Source organism: Olea europaea, unplaced genomic scaffold (genome assembly GCF_002742605.1).
Source record: "Olea europaea var. sylvestris unplaced genomic scaffold, O_europaea_v1 scaffold224, whole genome shotgun sequence".
Classification (NCBI taxonomy): domain Eukaryota; kingdom Viridiplantae; phylum Streptophyta; class Magnoliopsida; order Lamiales; family Oleaceae; genus Olea; species Olea europaea.
The window spans coordinates 401,797-419,371 of NW_019240442.1; the positions used below are offsets into that span (position 1 = coordinate 401,797).

The window sequence follows — 17,575 nt, forward strand, 5'->3', positions numbered from 1 at the left end:
ATAAAATTGTTTCTCATCTACTCATAAATTACTAATAGGAGACGTTGCTCGAGTAATTACAACACCACATGCCTATATTTTAATTTAGTTTTGCATCCACAACTCGTATCATAGCTGACACTAAGAATAGGAGAGCCTAGGATAACTTCACAAAATCAATATTTTTAACTAGAAGTATCATTCTCCTTCTATACGTTGAATATAACATTTAAATGACATACATTTTGTCTCATTTTAAAATTTTAAAAATTTTAGATCCAATGATTCAATATGGTATCAGGCATAGCTCTTGAGTTGAAGTCTCTCGCCTCTCGGCCATCCTTTATTAAAAATTGTGCACGTGTAAGACTTTAAATGAGGAAAAAGAATAGTAAGGACTCTTAAAATGACTTGCTAACGAGTGATTAAATGTCACCAGTAAAATATTGCATGAATAGGCATTTACCGCGAGTCAAGCCGAAATTGCGCAATTCTTGTCAACCCGAAAGTGTTTTCAACAGATATACAAAGTGTTGAAGACTAGTCTAGCTACGTACTACCATCTCCTTTGGCTGCAAAACTATGGCTATTTTTCACACCAATTTTCTCTTCTTCTGGTTTAGTTTTCTCCTATTTTTCTCTTTTGCTGTATGCTCGAGATATGAACAAGAAGAGCTACAATGGCTGGATGATAAAGATGATGAAATCAACATGGTTCAAAATAGGCATTCATCGCTCAGAAGCTGCGATTTTGGCACTGGAAAATGGGTTTATGATCAATCTTACCCACTCTATGATGCTACTTGCCCATATCTTAGTACTGCTGTCACCTGTCGGAAAAATGGACGCCCAGATTCTGATTACGAGAAATGGAAATGGAAGCCTCATGGTTGTGAAATTCCAAGGTACTTTTATGAGTGACATTACAAAGATTAAATTCATGTTTTGTGGGTACTTTTATCAGGGTGTTTACACATATTAGGATTGAGATATGCAATCTATAAGGTGAAGACACTTCGCAATGAATGAGTTAGGCCCGCGGACTACATATCACAATCCACTTTACCAAACATGTTATAAGGGCATATTTGGTATGCAGTATGTTAGTTAGGAAAAGAAAACCAAATTTTTACTTTATTTCTTCTTTAATTATGTCTGGTACTATTCAATCAAGCATATCAAATATCTTTTTGAAAGAAGGTTTATATTATTAAATTGATGAAATAGAATGTTGCTTTGTGACAAATCGAAGACGAAAATTTGGATGAAATGAATTTGATAACGCAGGTTTGATGCATTGGATTTTCTTGGAAGGATAAGGAGGAAAAGAATAATGCTTGTAGGTGATTCGATAATGAGGAATCAATGGGAGTCCCTTGTATGTTTAGTTCAGTCAGTTATTCCAACTGCTCGAAAGACAGTAACTTATATCGGTCCTACCATGGCCTTTCAAGCATTGGTGAGTCGACATCTTTTCACGACTTTTTCTCATAACATGAAATTACCTGTTAATTAGCAACGTAAGAACTTATTAGCTTCAAATTATGTGGTGGCTTAATCATTGCAGGATTATGAGACATCCATTGAGTTTTGTTGGGCTCCTTTCCTAGTTGAATTGAAGAAAGGGCCTGGAAATAAGAGAATATTGCATCTTGATTTGATAGAGGAGAATGCAAGATATTGGAGACAAGTTGATGTTCTTGTATTTGATTCAGCTCATTGGTGGACTCATTCTGAAAAATGGAGCTCGTAAGATTAGTTTTAAGATAAAATTCTCTAGATCCTCTTTGTATTTTATCCGATTATAAGTGTTTTGATCAGAGTACAACAAGATTGAAAGAAGCGTAAGTTAAAACTGGCATGATTTATTATAACTGCTAAGTGTCACGTTGTAATGGACTCCAAATTTATTGAGAATAAGATTTAGTTTTTTGTTATGTCGTTAATTGTAGTGTGGTTCTAATAACCATAAAAATAATATCGTATATTTGTACTAAACTGCAGGTGGGACTTTCTTATGGAAGGGAACAATGCTTATAAAAATATGAATCCTATGGTTGCTTATGAAAAAGGACTCATGACGTGGGCTAATTGGATAGATTTAAATATTGATCCTCGGACAACCAGAGTCTTTTTCCGAAGCATGTCGCCTAAGCATAACAGGTAATATTGCATCTTTTACTCAAAATTCAATCAGAAGAATGAAAATATCAACGTTCTCTTTTCCATGCATTGATATCTTTTTCTGTCTTTTGTAGAGAAAATGGCTTCAAATGCTACAATCAGAGAGAACCTATAGGCTATTTAAGCCACCCCCATGTCCCTGAACAACTATTGGTTTTGCAAGAAGTACTGAAAAGAACGAGATTTCCGGTATATTTGCAGGACATTACGACAATGTCAGCTCTTAGACAAGATGGGCATCCTTCTATATATGCTAGGGCTCTAGGCGAAAAGGCTAAGCGGGAAATGAGAGGTTATAGTTCTGATTGTAGCCATTGGTGTCTCCCTGGTGTACCTGATACCTGGAATGAAATGTTAAATGCTATGCTTTGAGAATGAAACACCGACGACGTGTTTGTTGTACTAGACTGGAGAGGTTAATACTAGACATTATTAAACAAGAACAAGTAACAAGTTATATGCTATCTTGTATAATAGTGTACATTACTATGTACCAAACATGTCTTGCAACTGTATAACGAATATTAGGATGGTTACTAGAGAAATCCTTTAAGAATATATGAAGTAGTATGTAGCAGAAGCTACTAAATGTGTGTACTGTGTGTTCTAAGGTTGTGAAAATGTTGCTTGTGATAATAATATGTTTATTCAAGTGACTTTGTGGTGAAAATATTGTCCAGATGATTTCTCCAAAAATATATCTATGGTGGCGGATCACTGTATTTTGATGTGAAAATGGCTTGCAAGATTTGAGACTTTGTTAGGAGTTCCCACATATGTCCAAAATATTGTTGTTGGCTATCCCGCCTTTATTTTTCATATCTTTTCGGAGCATGTTTGATACGTCGTATTAGATATTATCTAGTACTATCCAATCCTCTTCACCAAAAGTCAAGATTAAGGGTGAAGTAAAGTTGGAAACAAGAATCTCTCTTTTTTCAAACCATATTTTCTATTCTAAAACGAATCACAGTTACTCTGAATTTCTCTCGTACAAAATTCACGATATAACAAATTTATTCAAATCATCTCCAAGTGGGTAATTTTTCCTTAGTATTTCATCGAGAATTTTAACCATTCATCGAATCAAGAAAAATACCCCTCAAGAAAATTGATTATTCCTAAGGCTTTACATCTCCACCTTGAGTAAAATGATGGTGTCTTGGACATCTATCATGCTTTTCTTTTTTTGGCCATGCATTCTAATATGATTGTGCTACCTTCTTTTTGACCTTCTAAGGCTGTACTTTTGTATGTTGGAAGATAATTTTACATGGAATAGACTAATTGTCTAGGGCCACATGGGCCCTGGACGGATGGCACCCCTCTATAGGTTGGGGGCCTATTCCGATTGGCCCCCCACCTAGAGGGGGTGCCATTTGGCGTCTTGGACGTCACCTCTCATTTTACATGGATCAACTGACAATATAATTTAGTCCACTCCGAGGGCAATTGAACTTTTTTGTTTTATTATTATACCTTCTCTGTGTCATGTGGAAGTTGTTGAGATGTACATTGAAAGCATCACATTCGATGAAGCTATTAGGCAACTCATAATGTCTTATCTGGTGTTACTACGCATTGCATACCATGTTTCTAGAAATTACAATTTAGGTATACCTATTTCATGTGTTGAATGAATTGTTGATTTGGTTCAAAGCCATGATATTGGCTGGTCCACCTGATACCAAACTAATGGTTTGAGTTTGATTTGGCAATTTTATTATTTTTCTTCAGTGATTTTGTAATTCTCTTCCATGTTGAATCCTTTAGTCATGATATTAAAAAGAATTCGAACATATTCTATGTGAAATGTAATAATGTCATTTACGTAGAATATTTTGTTAATTTTCGTAGATATTACGAAGTAGGACTGTAAGCAAAAACTGTCAGACCGAAAAATCGAACCAAAATCGCATTTTATAAACCATCGGTTTGGTGCCACATGGACCCGATCAACGAAATGGTTTTGATCCAAATCAAACCAGTCAAAATGGTTTAATATAAGCTTGAGAATTTTAATTACAGTTTAAAATCAAGCCGGACCGACGAAAATATATAAAAATGAAAAAATGATTTTTTTTTGAAAATTCATCCAAATATGTAAAATTCAATAGTTCTGTTATTTGTGGGTATTTTGTCAATTTTCAAATTTCTAATATAGATATATTATTTTTATTATCCAATAATCCTAATATATATATAAAAATATCAAGATTAACATAATCTATTAAAAGTTCCTCATCAGAATTTAGATGAACTTCAGTTGACACCCAACACATTCTTGAGCCGCGGGCACCACACACTTCTTTTTCAGATTTTTAACACTTCTTTAAACACTACTAAAAAATATGGTTTCAGGTACGAATTTTCCATTCCTGAAGCCTTGATATCCATTGTTATTACTCTTTACTAACAGAATATTTGCAACCACAAATTCGTTTTTAACTTGAGGGTCGCTGATATTTACCAACGGATTGTATCGTAGGTAAAGAATAAACATTTTACCAACGAAAATTCTATTGGTAATGTGTGAATTTTTTACCAACAAGATTTTCGTTGGTAAAAATTTAATCAATACCAACCAACTTTCCGTTGGTATCTACCATTACAATTGGTAAAAATCAATGTTGTAAATAGTCGTATATGTGTGAGGCATGATTAAAAAATTATTTACTTATTTTTTTATTATTGTTATTATTATTTATTTAATAATTATAACTTTTTTAAAACTTTTAAACAATTGAATTGAAAAGTCAAAATATTGTTTAACTACTTGTTGGACCATAATTTATAGAGGACGATTCCAAAGACTTTTTCGTAAACTTCCAATGTGGGATAATTGGATTACTTTTACCAACGGATAATCCATTTTTAATTATCAACGGAATATCCGTAGGTGAAAGATTCAAATGTTAAACGATTATATTGAGCACAGAATATCCGTTGGTAAAGAGATATTATCATTACCAATAAAAAATTTATCATTGATTATCGTAGTTGAAAGTGAATGACTTTTACCAATGAATAATCCGTTTCTAATTACCAACGGATTGTTTCCGTTGGTAATATTTAGTACGTCACCTACGAAATATCCGTAAGTGAAAGATCCAAATGTTAAACGGTTATATTAGGCACGGAATATCCGTTGGTAAAAAGATATCATTGTTACCAATGAATAATCCGTTTCTAATTACCAACGGATGTAATCTGTTGATAATTTTCCGTAGGTGAAAAGTTGTTTTTTAGTAGTGAAAGTTAAATTGAAGTCTATTATAACAAATGGGAGACAAAGGGATCCTAGACCTTCAGTGATAATATTTTATACGAATAAAGTTTCGGATCAATAATTTTTTTTAGCAAACTAGGGTAAGAATTTGAAATTAAATGCATTTTGTAACATCATACAAACGTAAACTTGTGTAATTGTTATATTTGGATATTATAAACAATTGCTTTATTATTGTGGTTGGTTATTCTCTCTATCTAATCAGTATCATTTTTTCAAATATGATGATCACGAGGTATTGTTGGACATTATTATGCTTTTTGGGCCTTATATCCAGTTTAGTAAACTTGTGTTGTAACTTTATTGTATCGTTATTAGCCTAAAAAAGGTGAAAAAAATGAAAAAAAAATCTATGTTATAGTTTATTGTTATTTCACTTTGATTTAGTTGGTATTTAAATTTATAGTAGATATATTTAGCCCTTATTTGAGCCATATTTTTCATATCATCATAATGAAAAAATTGACCGTTGGAGAGGAGGCTAGGTCCCACACATAAAACAGCAAGTCAACAAAGACGTCTGAACTTGTGAGATAATAATCCAAATTTTTATTTTTTTTGTTCCAAAAATTTGGTTCAAACAAGGGCTTAGTTTCATTTAAATTTATTAGTAGCAAGATATAAATATATATTGAATTCAATGAATTAATAACATAAAAGTAGGCAGACAAAAAAAATATGGCAAAATCGGCGGTTTAAAACCAAATCAAACCGTTAGATTTAGGTTTGAATTTTTTTCAAACGTTCAAAATTGTTTGGTTTAGGTTTGGATTTTTCTCAAACCGGTTAAAACGGTTTGGTTTAAAAATCTATCAAAAATCGATAAAATCAGATCGCTTACACCCCTATTACATAGTTCGTGGTAGAACAATAAGGGCTTCCCTCTTGCTTTTCCTTAGATAAGCAATGATGGTTGAATGATTTTTGCTCTTGTTTGGTAAAGATTCATTAAATTATTTTTTTTTTCAAATTTATTTTTAATCACACATTTTGCCAATAAAATTATTTTGTATATGACTCATAACTTTTCCCTACTTGCTAACTATATATTTTTAAAAAAAATTTCAAATTCCTGAAAATCTATAATAAAAAAATCTACATGAAGCAGGTCCTTAATACTCCACAAATTAAGGCAACTTTTCAAAAATTTAGTACTCTTGTGTCGTATAATCATCCACATTGCCTTTTTCTTTATAATTTTATCTTTGGAATCGCATTCAAGTTTATTCTTCCTGCTTTCATGTCACGTGAATCTTAAAAATTAAGTTCTTGTTTGATTCTCATTATCTAAAAACTAATATTTTCTCAAATTTATTTTCAACTAAATTCAAAAAAAATTTATACTTTTTAACCACACATTCATTAAAAAAAAAAAATAATAATAATAAATAAATAAATTATTATAAAATCTATTCTTCCAAAAAATGGGGCTCAAACAGAGCCTAAATGAAAGTATGTTGGTGTTGAAGATAAAATGTACCACAGATCATTTTCTCGTTCCTTGGACACTTTTTCAAGATGAGGTGATTCTCGTGAAAATATTGTACTTAAGTCTTATAGCTAGACATCTATAGTTAGACCTTTTTAAGGTCGTGCGACTTGAATATAGATATAAATAAAACCCCTTCTTTAAAAACTTAAAACTTTTATACTTGACGATTTAACTTTTTGTTTAAATGATTTCGCTTTAGGCAAAGGACAGGAACCATATTTGCAATCTGAAAACAGAAGATGCGATAATTTCTCAGTCCCTTGATCAGAAACACCAAATAAAGGAGAAATGAATAACATGCTTGAAGCAAAACTTCCTACTATTAAAAAATAATAATTATAAATAAAATAAATAAAAAACCCTAGATCATGAACAGAACAAACCAAAGAAATAATTCTAGGAGGGACTATTCGTCTTCTACAATCCTTCTTCTTCTCCATTCACTACTTCTTGTATTCCATTATGAAAAAGCGGTTGGGGTTAAGATATGATAAGAATTAAGCGACCCTTTACTCTACCTCAGCTAATAGGGAGAAACTTCTTCTTCAACTTAGCCAATTCCTTACTGTTCAATCCAAAAGCCTTGATCAAGACCTCTTCTTCAATTTCTGATCCAAAAACGGCAGATGGGATTTTCAGCAAACCTGGATTTTGACTATTAAAACTCCCAAGAATCGTAGCCCGTGAGTCTCCAATATTCATCTGAAAGTGTACTAGGCCTTTCGGAAACACCATTACCTCCCCTTTCTCGATCACTTTTGCAAAAACTCGGTTTCTTGAATCAACAAATCCCGAATAAATCTTTCCTTCCACCACGAAAGCAGTCTCAGTTGCTCGGGGATGATAATGTGGAACGTTAATGCTCCCTGGCTCAAAGTCAGCGCGTACAAACGACATGCCTAATGTGTTCAAACCAGGAAAGACGCTCACACTAACTGGAATGGATGCAAATCCAGCTTTACTGAATTCTCCAGGGCTTTTTATGCCAGAAAACACGAAATCTTCAACGGTTACCAAGGATGAATTCTTGCAGGAGACAAAAATGGATAAAAACTCGGATCTTGGTATGCAGAAGTCTTGAACTGAATCTGAATCAGAAGCGAAGACTGAATAAATATGAAGGAAAATAACTAACCAAATTGACGTATTGAGGGACATTGTTGTGCTAAAAAATGAATTTTACAGGGATTTGGGCATAGGGAGATGGAAATACAGATATATAACAACTATTTCCACTTTGAAAATGTCTTGTATTACAATCTTCTTGAACCTAAAAGTCATGAGAATGACTGTCAGCAACTGAATTTGTAATAACATTTATCGACCTAAACTTAACCAAAATATTTCTTACTTTCCTTAAAAGAATTCAGAAGAATGTTTTCCTGTAATTAAGAAAAAGAGGAAGCAGTTGCACATGTGTAAATGCACTTTTGCTTGAGAACAAAGATAAAGAGGATTAGTTAACACAGAACAAGTTGTTCGTTGCTGCTGAATTATTCTCAATAAGTGATTATTTTTCTATGTGATATTTTAATTGCCTTAATTAAAATTCAGTTTTAATTTAAAATAATTTTGAGCTGCAAGATCTTAAATACTAATATAAAGTTAGATTTCTGTTACACCTCGCCACGCCGAGATTCCAGTCGAAGACCACGTCGAGCATAAGTTCAACATTCAGTCGGACAACACGTCAAAAAGGAGCTGACACTCCCTTGCCTTCCTGAAGCTCCTCACACTCGTTGGCCGAAATTTCCTCTCAATTAGCCCAAGTCATCTCTCCATCCAAATCTTCCTTTGGTTGAAACCCCCTGCTGTCCTTTAAAGGATTTGTAGGCAATCTTCAGGAATGATTAATATAACATTTATAATACTGAATGTTATAGAATTGTTAGCCTAGAATGAACGACGACTAACCCGTTATCAATTTATTAAATGAGTAGTAGACTGAGTGACATGACTTCGGCTTGGGAGATGAAGTCATGTGGCTCCAATCCAACGGTAACCATCTCGGTTGAAACCCTATGAATAAGAAACTCTTGTAATATTTATTCTTAATGCAACTCTTTACACAAAAAGCTACTATTTGTCCTCTCTTTCTAATTTCATACTCTTATTTGTTGGAGTTTAGATAATCTTGATTTAGTTTAGTTGTTGGTAATTAATTATTATTATGCAATAGCTTCTAAACATTTGCCTGTGTCTGAACATTTTTGTCTTGCGTTATAAAATATCTTCGACGTCCATATACAATAAACTCCTCTGACCAAATCTCCAGTCAAATGTGCTGGATTTTCTTGCATGGACGCAAGTGGACTCGTCATCCATTGTCCACATAACCACCACAAAAATGAGGTTAACAATTTCAATACACTTGTGAATTTGAGGACAATATGATTATATGTATATACTATACCATACACTAGAAAATATATATGAATATACAAACCATATATACATCATAATTCATATTTGTTTTGGACAACAAGAAGAAAGCTATTTCGACTTTTCTATGTGGTCGTGCACATGGAAGGACCAAGTTGACCCGGTAATACTTTCATGGAGGCTAACATGACTTGGGACAATGTTCTACATGACTTCCCAAAAAGACAGCTTTTTCTTATTTAATTGTGTCTAATTTGTTTTCAAATTACATCCGTCGATTTCTTGATAAATTCATTAGTAAATTACATTATTTATATACAACTTACTATTTTTCCAGCGAAACCGATTATCGGTGCCAATTTTTGGATTTTCTAGAAAAAGGGACCGTGATTCTTTCTTTGAACGGTTGTAGGATGCATCATATATGCCTTTTTTTCCTTGTTCTTTTCGTGTTTGTAGGGGGAAAAAAGAAAAAGAAAAAAAAAAAAACATTTTACCGGGGACTCCTTAAAATGCCCCCAGGGACACCCAACTCTTGTAATTTGACTAAAAAGTTTGAGGTCACTCTCAAATAGAAAGAAACATTCTTCAATACTCGATCTCTAATGGAACTTTATGGATCGATTAGAAATTAAATCACACACTTTTTCTCCATGTGCAGCACATTATGACCTCTTTGCACTTGTAAGAGCAAAGTGTAGAATACAATTATCAGCGACCACACACACAAACAGAAATCATGGCTATGTACATGCTGGATTGTTACTTTAGGAAGTGTTCTTGGGGGACCAAATTTCTGGTTTAGGAACTGACAGGCTCTTGTGTTCGTTTAGATAGTTACTTTTTCTGTCAAACATAATTTTCAAAAATAATTCTTTTACTGATAAAGACTTTTTTCTAAAAGTAAGTCTTAATTTTCCATCCCACCTAGCGAGGGATTTTCCCATCCCATACCTACCTCCATTTCCCCTAATGTGGGTACGAAGCGGGCAAGCAACCTATTTATTTATTTTTTTTTATTTTTTTCAGATTCGATGCTTTTTTAACCTGTGAAATATATGCGCCTACTAACTTCTGTTTAATTTTTCATATGATACACTGGCAGTAACTATGTGTTGTAATTAGTGGACAATAGATGATGATCAGCACTTTTTGTCAGTCGCTGTTTTGTTCACTACAGGAATGGTACTGACAGTGAATGAAAACTATAAATTGCATTTGCACTGGTTTATTTATCTTTTGAATTTGGTTAATTCTTTTCTTTGCATGGTGGGATGTTTCTCTTTTGATAGTTCAAAAACAAAAATTTAAAAATCTTTGATCGGAAAACCTCGAATCTAGTTTCTTAGCCCCGTTACCTGTTTAAGCGGGGAATCCTATCCCGCTAGTGTCAGGTCCCATGGAAATTGGGAATTCTCCGCCCTTCTACCATCCCAGAAGACATGGGTCAACTAAAATGCAATATTACTCGTTTCACATGACAGAGCTGACAGTGAAAGTGGTAAATTTGAAGCATCATATACAGTTTTTTTCTTTCTTTTTTTTTCCTTTTTTTTTTTTTTTTTTTTTGTGGTGGGTGGGGCAGGCAGATGCACATTACTAACACCAATAACACTGTTATTGAGCCCTTGAACAAGGTTTATTTCGAGACAGGCTAATAAAGTTCATATAGATGAACAGTTGGTGTACATGTAATAATACTAGTAGCTATCATCATCTGTTCCCGGCCTACGAAGGTAGTAACGCAGGCAATTTATAAGAACCTGTTCGTACAAGTACAAATGAAGATAAATCAGAGGTTGTCACCGAAGTGTCTTACCTTGTACTAATGCCAGGAAAAGTGGCACTAATTTCATGAACGATTGTTATTGAAAACAATTGGTGATAAGATAATTACCTGAGACAAGGAACTGTTTAATGCCGCCCCTCTATAACTCACATGAAACTTGTCCTTGGCTACCAAACCCTGGACAATGACATAAACCCAGTTAGCAAATTTTGTTTATGGTTTTAATAACATCAATCGAGCATGTACCCAGTGCAGAAGGACGTACCTCTGTTTCAATCTCTGCTGACTCAACACTGATATTGATATCCGCCATTATTTTGATAATTTCCATTAGCATTCCCGGTCGATCTGCTGTCTCTATGCAGAGCAAGCTGAAATAGAGATAGATATGAAGCATGATAATATATTAGCAAATACCTACTCCCAGAGATTCCCAAAAATAATTCTTGAATAATATTTAAATCACTAAATTAAAAGATGATCACAAAACCTGTTCTTCATTTGTTGAATATGAACCAAAAGAATATTAAAGTGATTGGTTCTTTATCTAATTCGAATTTCAGTTGTCCAAAGTGCAAATTACATGTCGACAGAATTTGAGATGTTAACTATGTGAAGTTGCATACCTCCTCTTAGGCCCATCGTCCTTAACTTTTATACGAGTGGCAATATCAACATCGAGCTGCAATTGATAAACAATCAGTTATGATTTGCAATATTATGTTGAGAAACTACGCCATACAGTTTTTTGTACCAAGAAAACACATCTAGATAAAGAACCAGTTTTTTATTGCCAAATCATTTCAGCAGAACTAATGAACCCAACAAACTTGCCACTACTGCTTCACATTTTAGAAGCAATTTTAGAATTAAACAAATAAAAAGTAAGAACATGGATGCAAATTTAGTTGAGAGTTTTGTCATCATCTTTACTAAGTTTCGCATTTCATTTTAAAATGTTATGCAGAACATGGATGCTGACGAAGATATCTCACTATTATTTACATAATAATTGGTACGAACAAACTTAATTCAAAGTCCTTGTCAGCCAGAGAAATACATATGACTGAAATTGATTCTAAAGAAACACAAATTTTAGTAAAAGAAACACAATTTTATTAACCACGATATAAAGATGATTATGTCAAAGACAACAAGAATTCCTATTATAATATGAAGAAAGAAAGTTTAAATTCAAAAAATAAAAAATCCATCACATTCTTCCAATTAAGAACATGTAAAATCATGCATATAATGTCATATTCCATGATGCAAAAAATCCAAGATACAGATACTGGAAAGAGAAAACTCGAAACAAAGGAAAAATATTTACCAATCCATTGTTCCAGACAAATCCCAAAAAACAATCAATTCATAATGAGAAATTGAAGAAAAAACAAGCATAGAATTTTAGGTTCACCTTTTTTTCCGGTGCTTTTATTCCAAAAGCTTCACCCATAGCAAGTCGCTCGCTGGACTCCTAATAAACACAAAACATATTATGTAAGGTCCAGAAAAATTAAAAAATATAAGCCTCAAGACTGCAAGCAGTGAAAATCACTTGGCTAATTCTACAAATCAGGAAAAAAAAAAAAAAGAGAAAAGAAACAGGTAAAATAGGACCTGAAATATACACAGGTATACAATCAGTTAGGTAGACATACTGGATGATACTTGAGAAGGTTGTTGATAATGGTCAAACGGATTCCCTCCAGCAGATCAGGATCTTTGACTTTGCGCCCATTTGACCTGATGAAAAATTCATCACTGCATTTAATATAACCATAACCACAAAAATACCTTGTTCTCAGTAATATTTGAAGTCCGCTATCATTATGATCACACTAGTTTCCCGTTTAACAGCCCAACACTCAGTACCATAAACCAAATCAGCTCTAATAAATATTCTGATCATGCCTTCTAATCTACGTAGAATCCCATAGTACATTGTATTTCATCCAACCCACTCTAGTTTAATGCATTACATACTCTTGCAGTTGTCCTTGTCAATAATTGAACCTAAATACCTTAAACCAACACTTCTTTGAACAACATTATCCTCTATAGCGACTCACTATCATTTTTAATTCTACTACTGCTGCATGAACATTCCATGCTGAGATATCTAATAGAAATTTCTTCATTCTTGCATTGGATAATACCTTTTTCTAAATGAATAAAACCATATGCAAACCTGGTAACTTTTGTCTATAATGGATCTCCTAAGTAGGTAAATGGTTTCCAAAGTATATCTCCTCAACATAGAGCCGAATAAAACATCAAATGATAAACTTCAAAAAGTTAACTTGTATCCGAGATACATAACAAATTATTCTTTTAAAAATCGAGGAAATTTCTAAAGTAAATTAATAACAGATGAATAAAACAGAATTTAATTATGTCTTAGAAAAGAAAACAGTGTGTGTAACATCATAAATGGATGGACAACCAAGGAATTATGTTTGTGCACAGCAGAAAAATATGGCCATGAGATTAAACAGAAAGAGTTCCCCATATTCTTTCTCATAGTTCAAACAATAATGCTTCATCCAGTTGAAGGATGAGTATGTTGGAAGCTCATTCACATCAACGACAATTTAACTGTTCATCACAAACTCGTATGGCAAAAGGATGATGCAGATGTACTTTCTTTCATGCAGCCAGCCTCTTGTCATAAATGAAATCTCACAAAGTTCTACACAAGTTATAAAGTAACTAGACATCATGTTGATTGACTGTAGTCATGCCACCAACCGATAAACCATTAACAATAGAATCTCAGGCAATTGAACAAAATTTCTAGTTCATTAAGCAAGTTGACAGGTAACTGTAATTTGCAATACCGAAACTTCATCATATGAGCAGTGAATGAGTAAAAAACATCATCACTTACGATCCTGTAATAAAAAATTTTGTTTGTGTGACAGAGTTCTCGGTAGTAACTGTTCCCTTCAAGACATCTAGGCCTAAATCTTTAAGTGCCTTCATCTGCAGCAACAAATCAATATAGTTGAATAATGTGCTCAATCAGAAGATAAGATATCAAAACTAAGCTAGAAGAAAAGATCAGCTAGCAATTCAAGCCTCCAAATGTTTGTGCTTAAGACAGATGCACAGAGTCAAACAAGCATGCCAAGATATGTAAAAAGTAAGATATATTCATCCGCAGCAGCACGCCCGCATTATTTGATAACATATACTGAATCAGAAGTAAGATAGCTAAAAGATAAAAGCTAAAGGAAAAAGATCGGTTAGCACATAGGATCTTCAAAATATACGTCCAAAACCCCCCCCCCCCCCAACCCACAGAGATGCAGATCTAAGAGAGGACAAAGAGAAGGGAAGAGGGAAAGAGAGGTATTACAAAGGATAGCAGGCATGACGCATGTGAGATCTGATAATTGATAATTGAACTTGGAGTCAGTGCATGTAAAAGGCTGGGCACAACCCAATCTGTGTTGTGTAATAGCTTGGATCAGGAAAATCTACTATATGGTAGGCTGAAGTTTCAAATCTGGGAGATAAGCACATCAAGGTATACTGCCTGTGCCAGGACAGCGTTTTTTGGCCCATGGATCACGTAGGCCTTTCCAAGTTTCCAATCAAAGCCAAACAGCCAAAAATTTGGCAGGTCAGTCTCTTTTTCAAAATTTAATACAAGTTTTTTTTACATCATAGGCCATTATGGGCCTCCCTGGGCATGAATAACATTAATGTATTTGGTTGGATCAGGAGAACGGTTCACTTTACACCCTCAATGACCATAAATATCATCATTTATCAACCAGAACATGTATATTTCTGATGGCAGTGACCAAGAGAAAAGGTCAATCAAAAGATCAGCATTTAACGTTGTAAAATGGAAAATGACAAAACACCAGTCCATGGACAACATTCCACAACCCCACACTAAAGGTTGCAAACAGAGAGAAATTTTATTGAAATGGAAAGGAGCATAAAGTTGCCCACTGGTAGAACTTGCTGATATACTAAAGTATTCCGGGATTAATTACTGTTAATAAGATCGACGAAGCTTACAATGAAGATTACAGACAACTTATACTCCCTTAATTATGTACATAATTGTATTTTACAATATTTACATTTACCATATTTAACTTCATCCTATATAACAGAATGGATCCCAAATGGGAACATCATTCAGCCAAACATTGTCACAGGGTATTATATTAACTATTCAGAGAACAGGACGTGTCCTCAATCAAAAACATATGGAAAGCCATGAGATATAAGGAGTTAAGGAATATAAAAAGCCAAATAAGAGGGATGCCAGTCTCCTAACATCCCTACCTCAACAGTTTCACATTTTTCTTTTAATTGAACAGGATAAAAGATTTTATTAAGAACCACAAAAGCAACTGGAGACGGTTCTCTTTACCGTGTCGATGAGAGCACCAAGGCGATCTCCAAAGCTGAGTTGCACAATAGTTGCATCAGGATCAGAATCTTGATCTATCAGAACAATAGGCACCGGAACATAATCAGAGTCCTGCTCAGACTTCTGTAATATAAATGATGTCAATTTCAAGATATTGGTTATTGATGAACGGACAAATATTTAAATTGTATGATCCCACACAGAGGCGTGAGCATGCAATACAGAAGGAGAGAGAAAAGAGAGATCAATTTTGAAAACCAAGGACTCGAAGCATGTATGGCAAAGCTAAAATTTTAATTTAAGCCGGTCAAACATACTTTTTATCTACACATTTCATAAAACCCACAACTTAATACCCACTCATTATCCAAAAATTTCGTACGACTCATAGCTTATAAGCACTACCAAACAAGCACTTATTCTACTTTAAAGTCAAGTTACCCATGTCACTGCACATGAGCAAGAAGCAATATGAAAGGGGAGGCAGAACAGGAAGGAGATATAAGGGAAGATTCATCTGTATTTATTCTGCGCTTCTCTTCTGAAAAGAAATACAGCATTTTTGTAACTAAAAGATATTTATATCTGATGCCTTCATCAAAAAATCCATGTATGTCTGACATGTAGGAAAAGAAAATGGCTCAATTTCACTTGATTAAATGCCTTACAAGGACACTATAACTGCCCATTTTAAACTTCAATGGCATTGTATTATAGTGAAAAAACTAGATTGAAACTAGACTACAGATTCTCTGACTACATTTAGACTTCATTCAAATCACCTTTATATGATTTCTTCTCTATATCAAGGGGAAAAAAATGGCAAGAAGTTGTATCCATTCTTCAGTGCCAAATAGTTATATGCATCACCTTCTATATCAAAGGTACAATAATTTCTTTATTTCATAGGAATCTTGTCAGATAAGACAAAACTCACACAATTACATCCAGCTCATTACCAAAATCATTCCCATCCAAAGAACTTTTGGCATCATTCTGTATAACTAATTCCGAATAAATACAATGGTTCGTAAATTCTGCTACAGGTTTGTAGCCAAACACCAAGTCTCCGGATATTCAAAAGATTTCACCAATCTTTAGCTGCAACAAAGCAAGCTTTGAATTTACTTCCAATAAAGGTCCCAGAAAAACTGAATAAAGGTACAATCATTTTTCTGCATTAAAATAAATTTTCAGACTGTTTTTTCTGTTCAACAAATACACCAGAAATTAAGACAAAGATCGATGCCAAATTACTTACAGAATATGTTTCTCCTACATTCAGTTGTAAGTAACTGTAGTAACCATCATTAGAAATTTAGAATAAGCCAAGTAAACATTATTACCTTTCACCTTTTTCCCCTTCCTCCACGGATTATATACATTAGCTGACTTACTATTCACTCAATTGCCACAGTTTCTGTGTCTAGCCAGCATTACCCACCACAGTTGCTAAGCCTTCTTAAAACAACCAGGTTGCTACCTAGAGTGGTGGTATAGCAAATAATATTAATCCTCCATAGTTTTTCAACGTTATGATCAACTGCCATAAATTTGCTCACATCCATTTTAGGAGTTGCTCTCACATCAGTTCAGCTACCATTTTGCTCATTTGAAAAAAATAATAATAAAAAAATCCAATTAATATTTTAATAACCAGCAAGTGTAAAATAGCACAGATCATGCAGAAAAAGCACGGCCAATTTACGATAAAAAAATAAAATCATGCAATAAGCATTTTATGTTTTAGCAGAACCCAACACTCTCCCAAGCAACACCTCCAAAAAGTTTCTCCAATTTTAAGCCCCTATTTGATAGCCATTTTTCTCAAAATACATTTTCCTCTCTCTTCTTTTCAATCACATATTTTTCAATAAAATAATATTACACGCATAACTAAATTTTTTTCTTATTTCTTAACCACACATTCTTTATCAATTAAATATTTCAAAATGCATTCTTACTAAAAAATGGGAAACAAATAGGGCTAAGATGGATTTGGGAGCAACCCCCCCCCCCCCCCCCCCCCCCCCCCCATCCACAAAAAAACAAAATTTAATC

At 33.7% G+C, this 17,575-nt stretch overlaps 3 protein-coding genes across 4 annotated transcripts; 1 reads left to right on the plus strand and 2 right to left on the minus strand.

The window, feature by feature from the left end:
* Positions 1 to 270: 270 nt before the first annotated feature.
* On the plus strand, positions 271 to 2,819 carry LOC111381015 (protein trichome birefringence-like 36). The gene is made up of 5 exons (XM_023004704.1): positions 271 to 884; positions 1,267 to 1,438; positions 1,547 to 1,728; positions 1,984 to 2,142; positions 2,238 to 2,819. The coding sequence occupies exons 1-5, from the start codon at positions 562 to 564 to the stop codon at positions 2,533 to 2,535; spliced, it is 1,134 nt and encodes a 377-aa protein (XP_022860472.1). The 5' UTR covers positions 271 to 561; the 3' UTR covers positions 2,536 to 2,819.
* Positions 2,820 to 7,119: 4,300 nt separating this feature from the next.
* Positions 7,120 to 10,849, minus strand: LOC111381022 (germin-like protein subfamily 3 member 2). 2 transcript variants are annotated; one of them, XM_023004720.1, is made up of 2 exons: positions 8,567 to 10,849; positions 7,120 to 8,032 (listed from the first exon to the last, which is right to left on the minus strand). In XM_023004720.1, the coding sequence occupies exons 1-2, from the start codon at positions 8,616 to 8,618 to the stop codon at positions 7,464 to 7,466; spliced, it is 621 nt and encodes a 206-aa protein (XP_022860488.1). In that variant the 5' UTR covers positions 8,619 to 10,849; the 3' UTR covers positions 7,120 to 7,463. The 2 variants fall into 2 exon arrangements, with proteins under 2 accessions (XP_022860488.1, XP_022860487.1); XM_023004719.1 differs by having other exon boundaries at positions 7,120 to 10,849.
* Positions 10,850 to 10,926: 77 nt separating this feature from the next.
* LOC111381021 (ACT domain-containing protein ACR12) lies at positions 10,927 to 16,797 on the minus strand. Its single transcript, XM_023004718.1, has 9 exons — positions 16,474 to 16,797; positions 15,515 to 15,637; positions 14,009 to 14,103; positions 12,780 to 12,864; positions 12,536 to 12,595; positions 11,742 to 11,797; positions 11,381 to 11,486; positions 11,224 to 11,292; positions 10,927 to 11,089 (listed from the first exon to the last, which is right to left on the minus strand). Exons 1-9 carry the CDS (start codon positions 16,507 to 16,509, stop codon positions 11,027 to 11,029), a joined length of 693 nt encoding a protein of 230 aa, XP_022860486.1. The 5' UTR covers positions 16,510 to 16,797; the 3' UTR covers positions 10,927 to 11,026.
* Between the last annotated feature and the right edge of the window lie 778 nt (positions 16,798 to 17,575).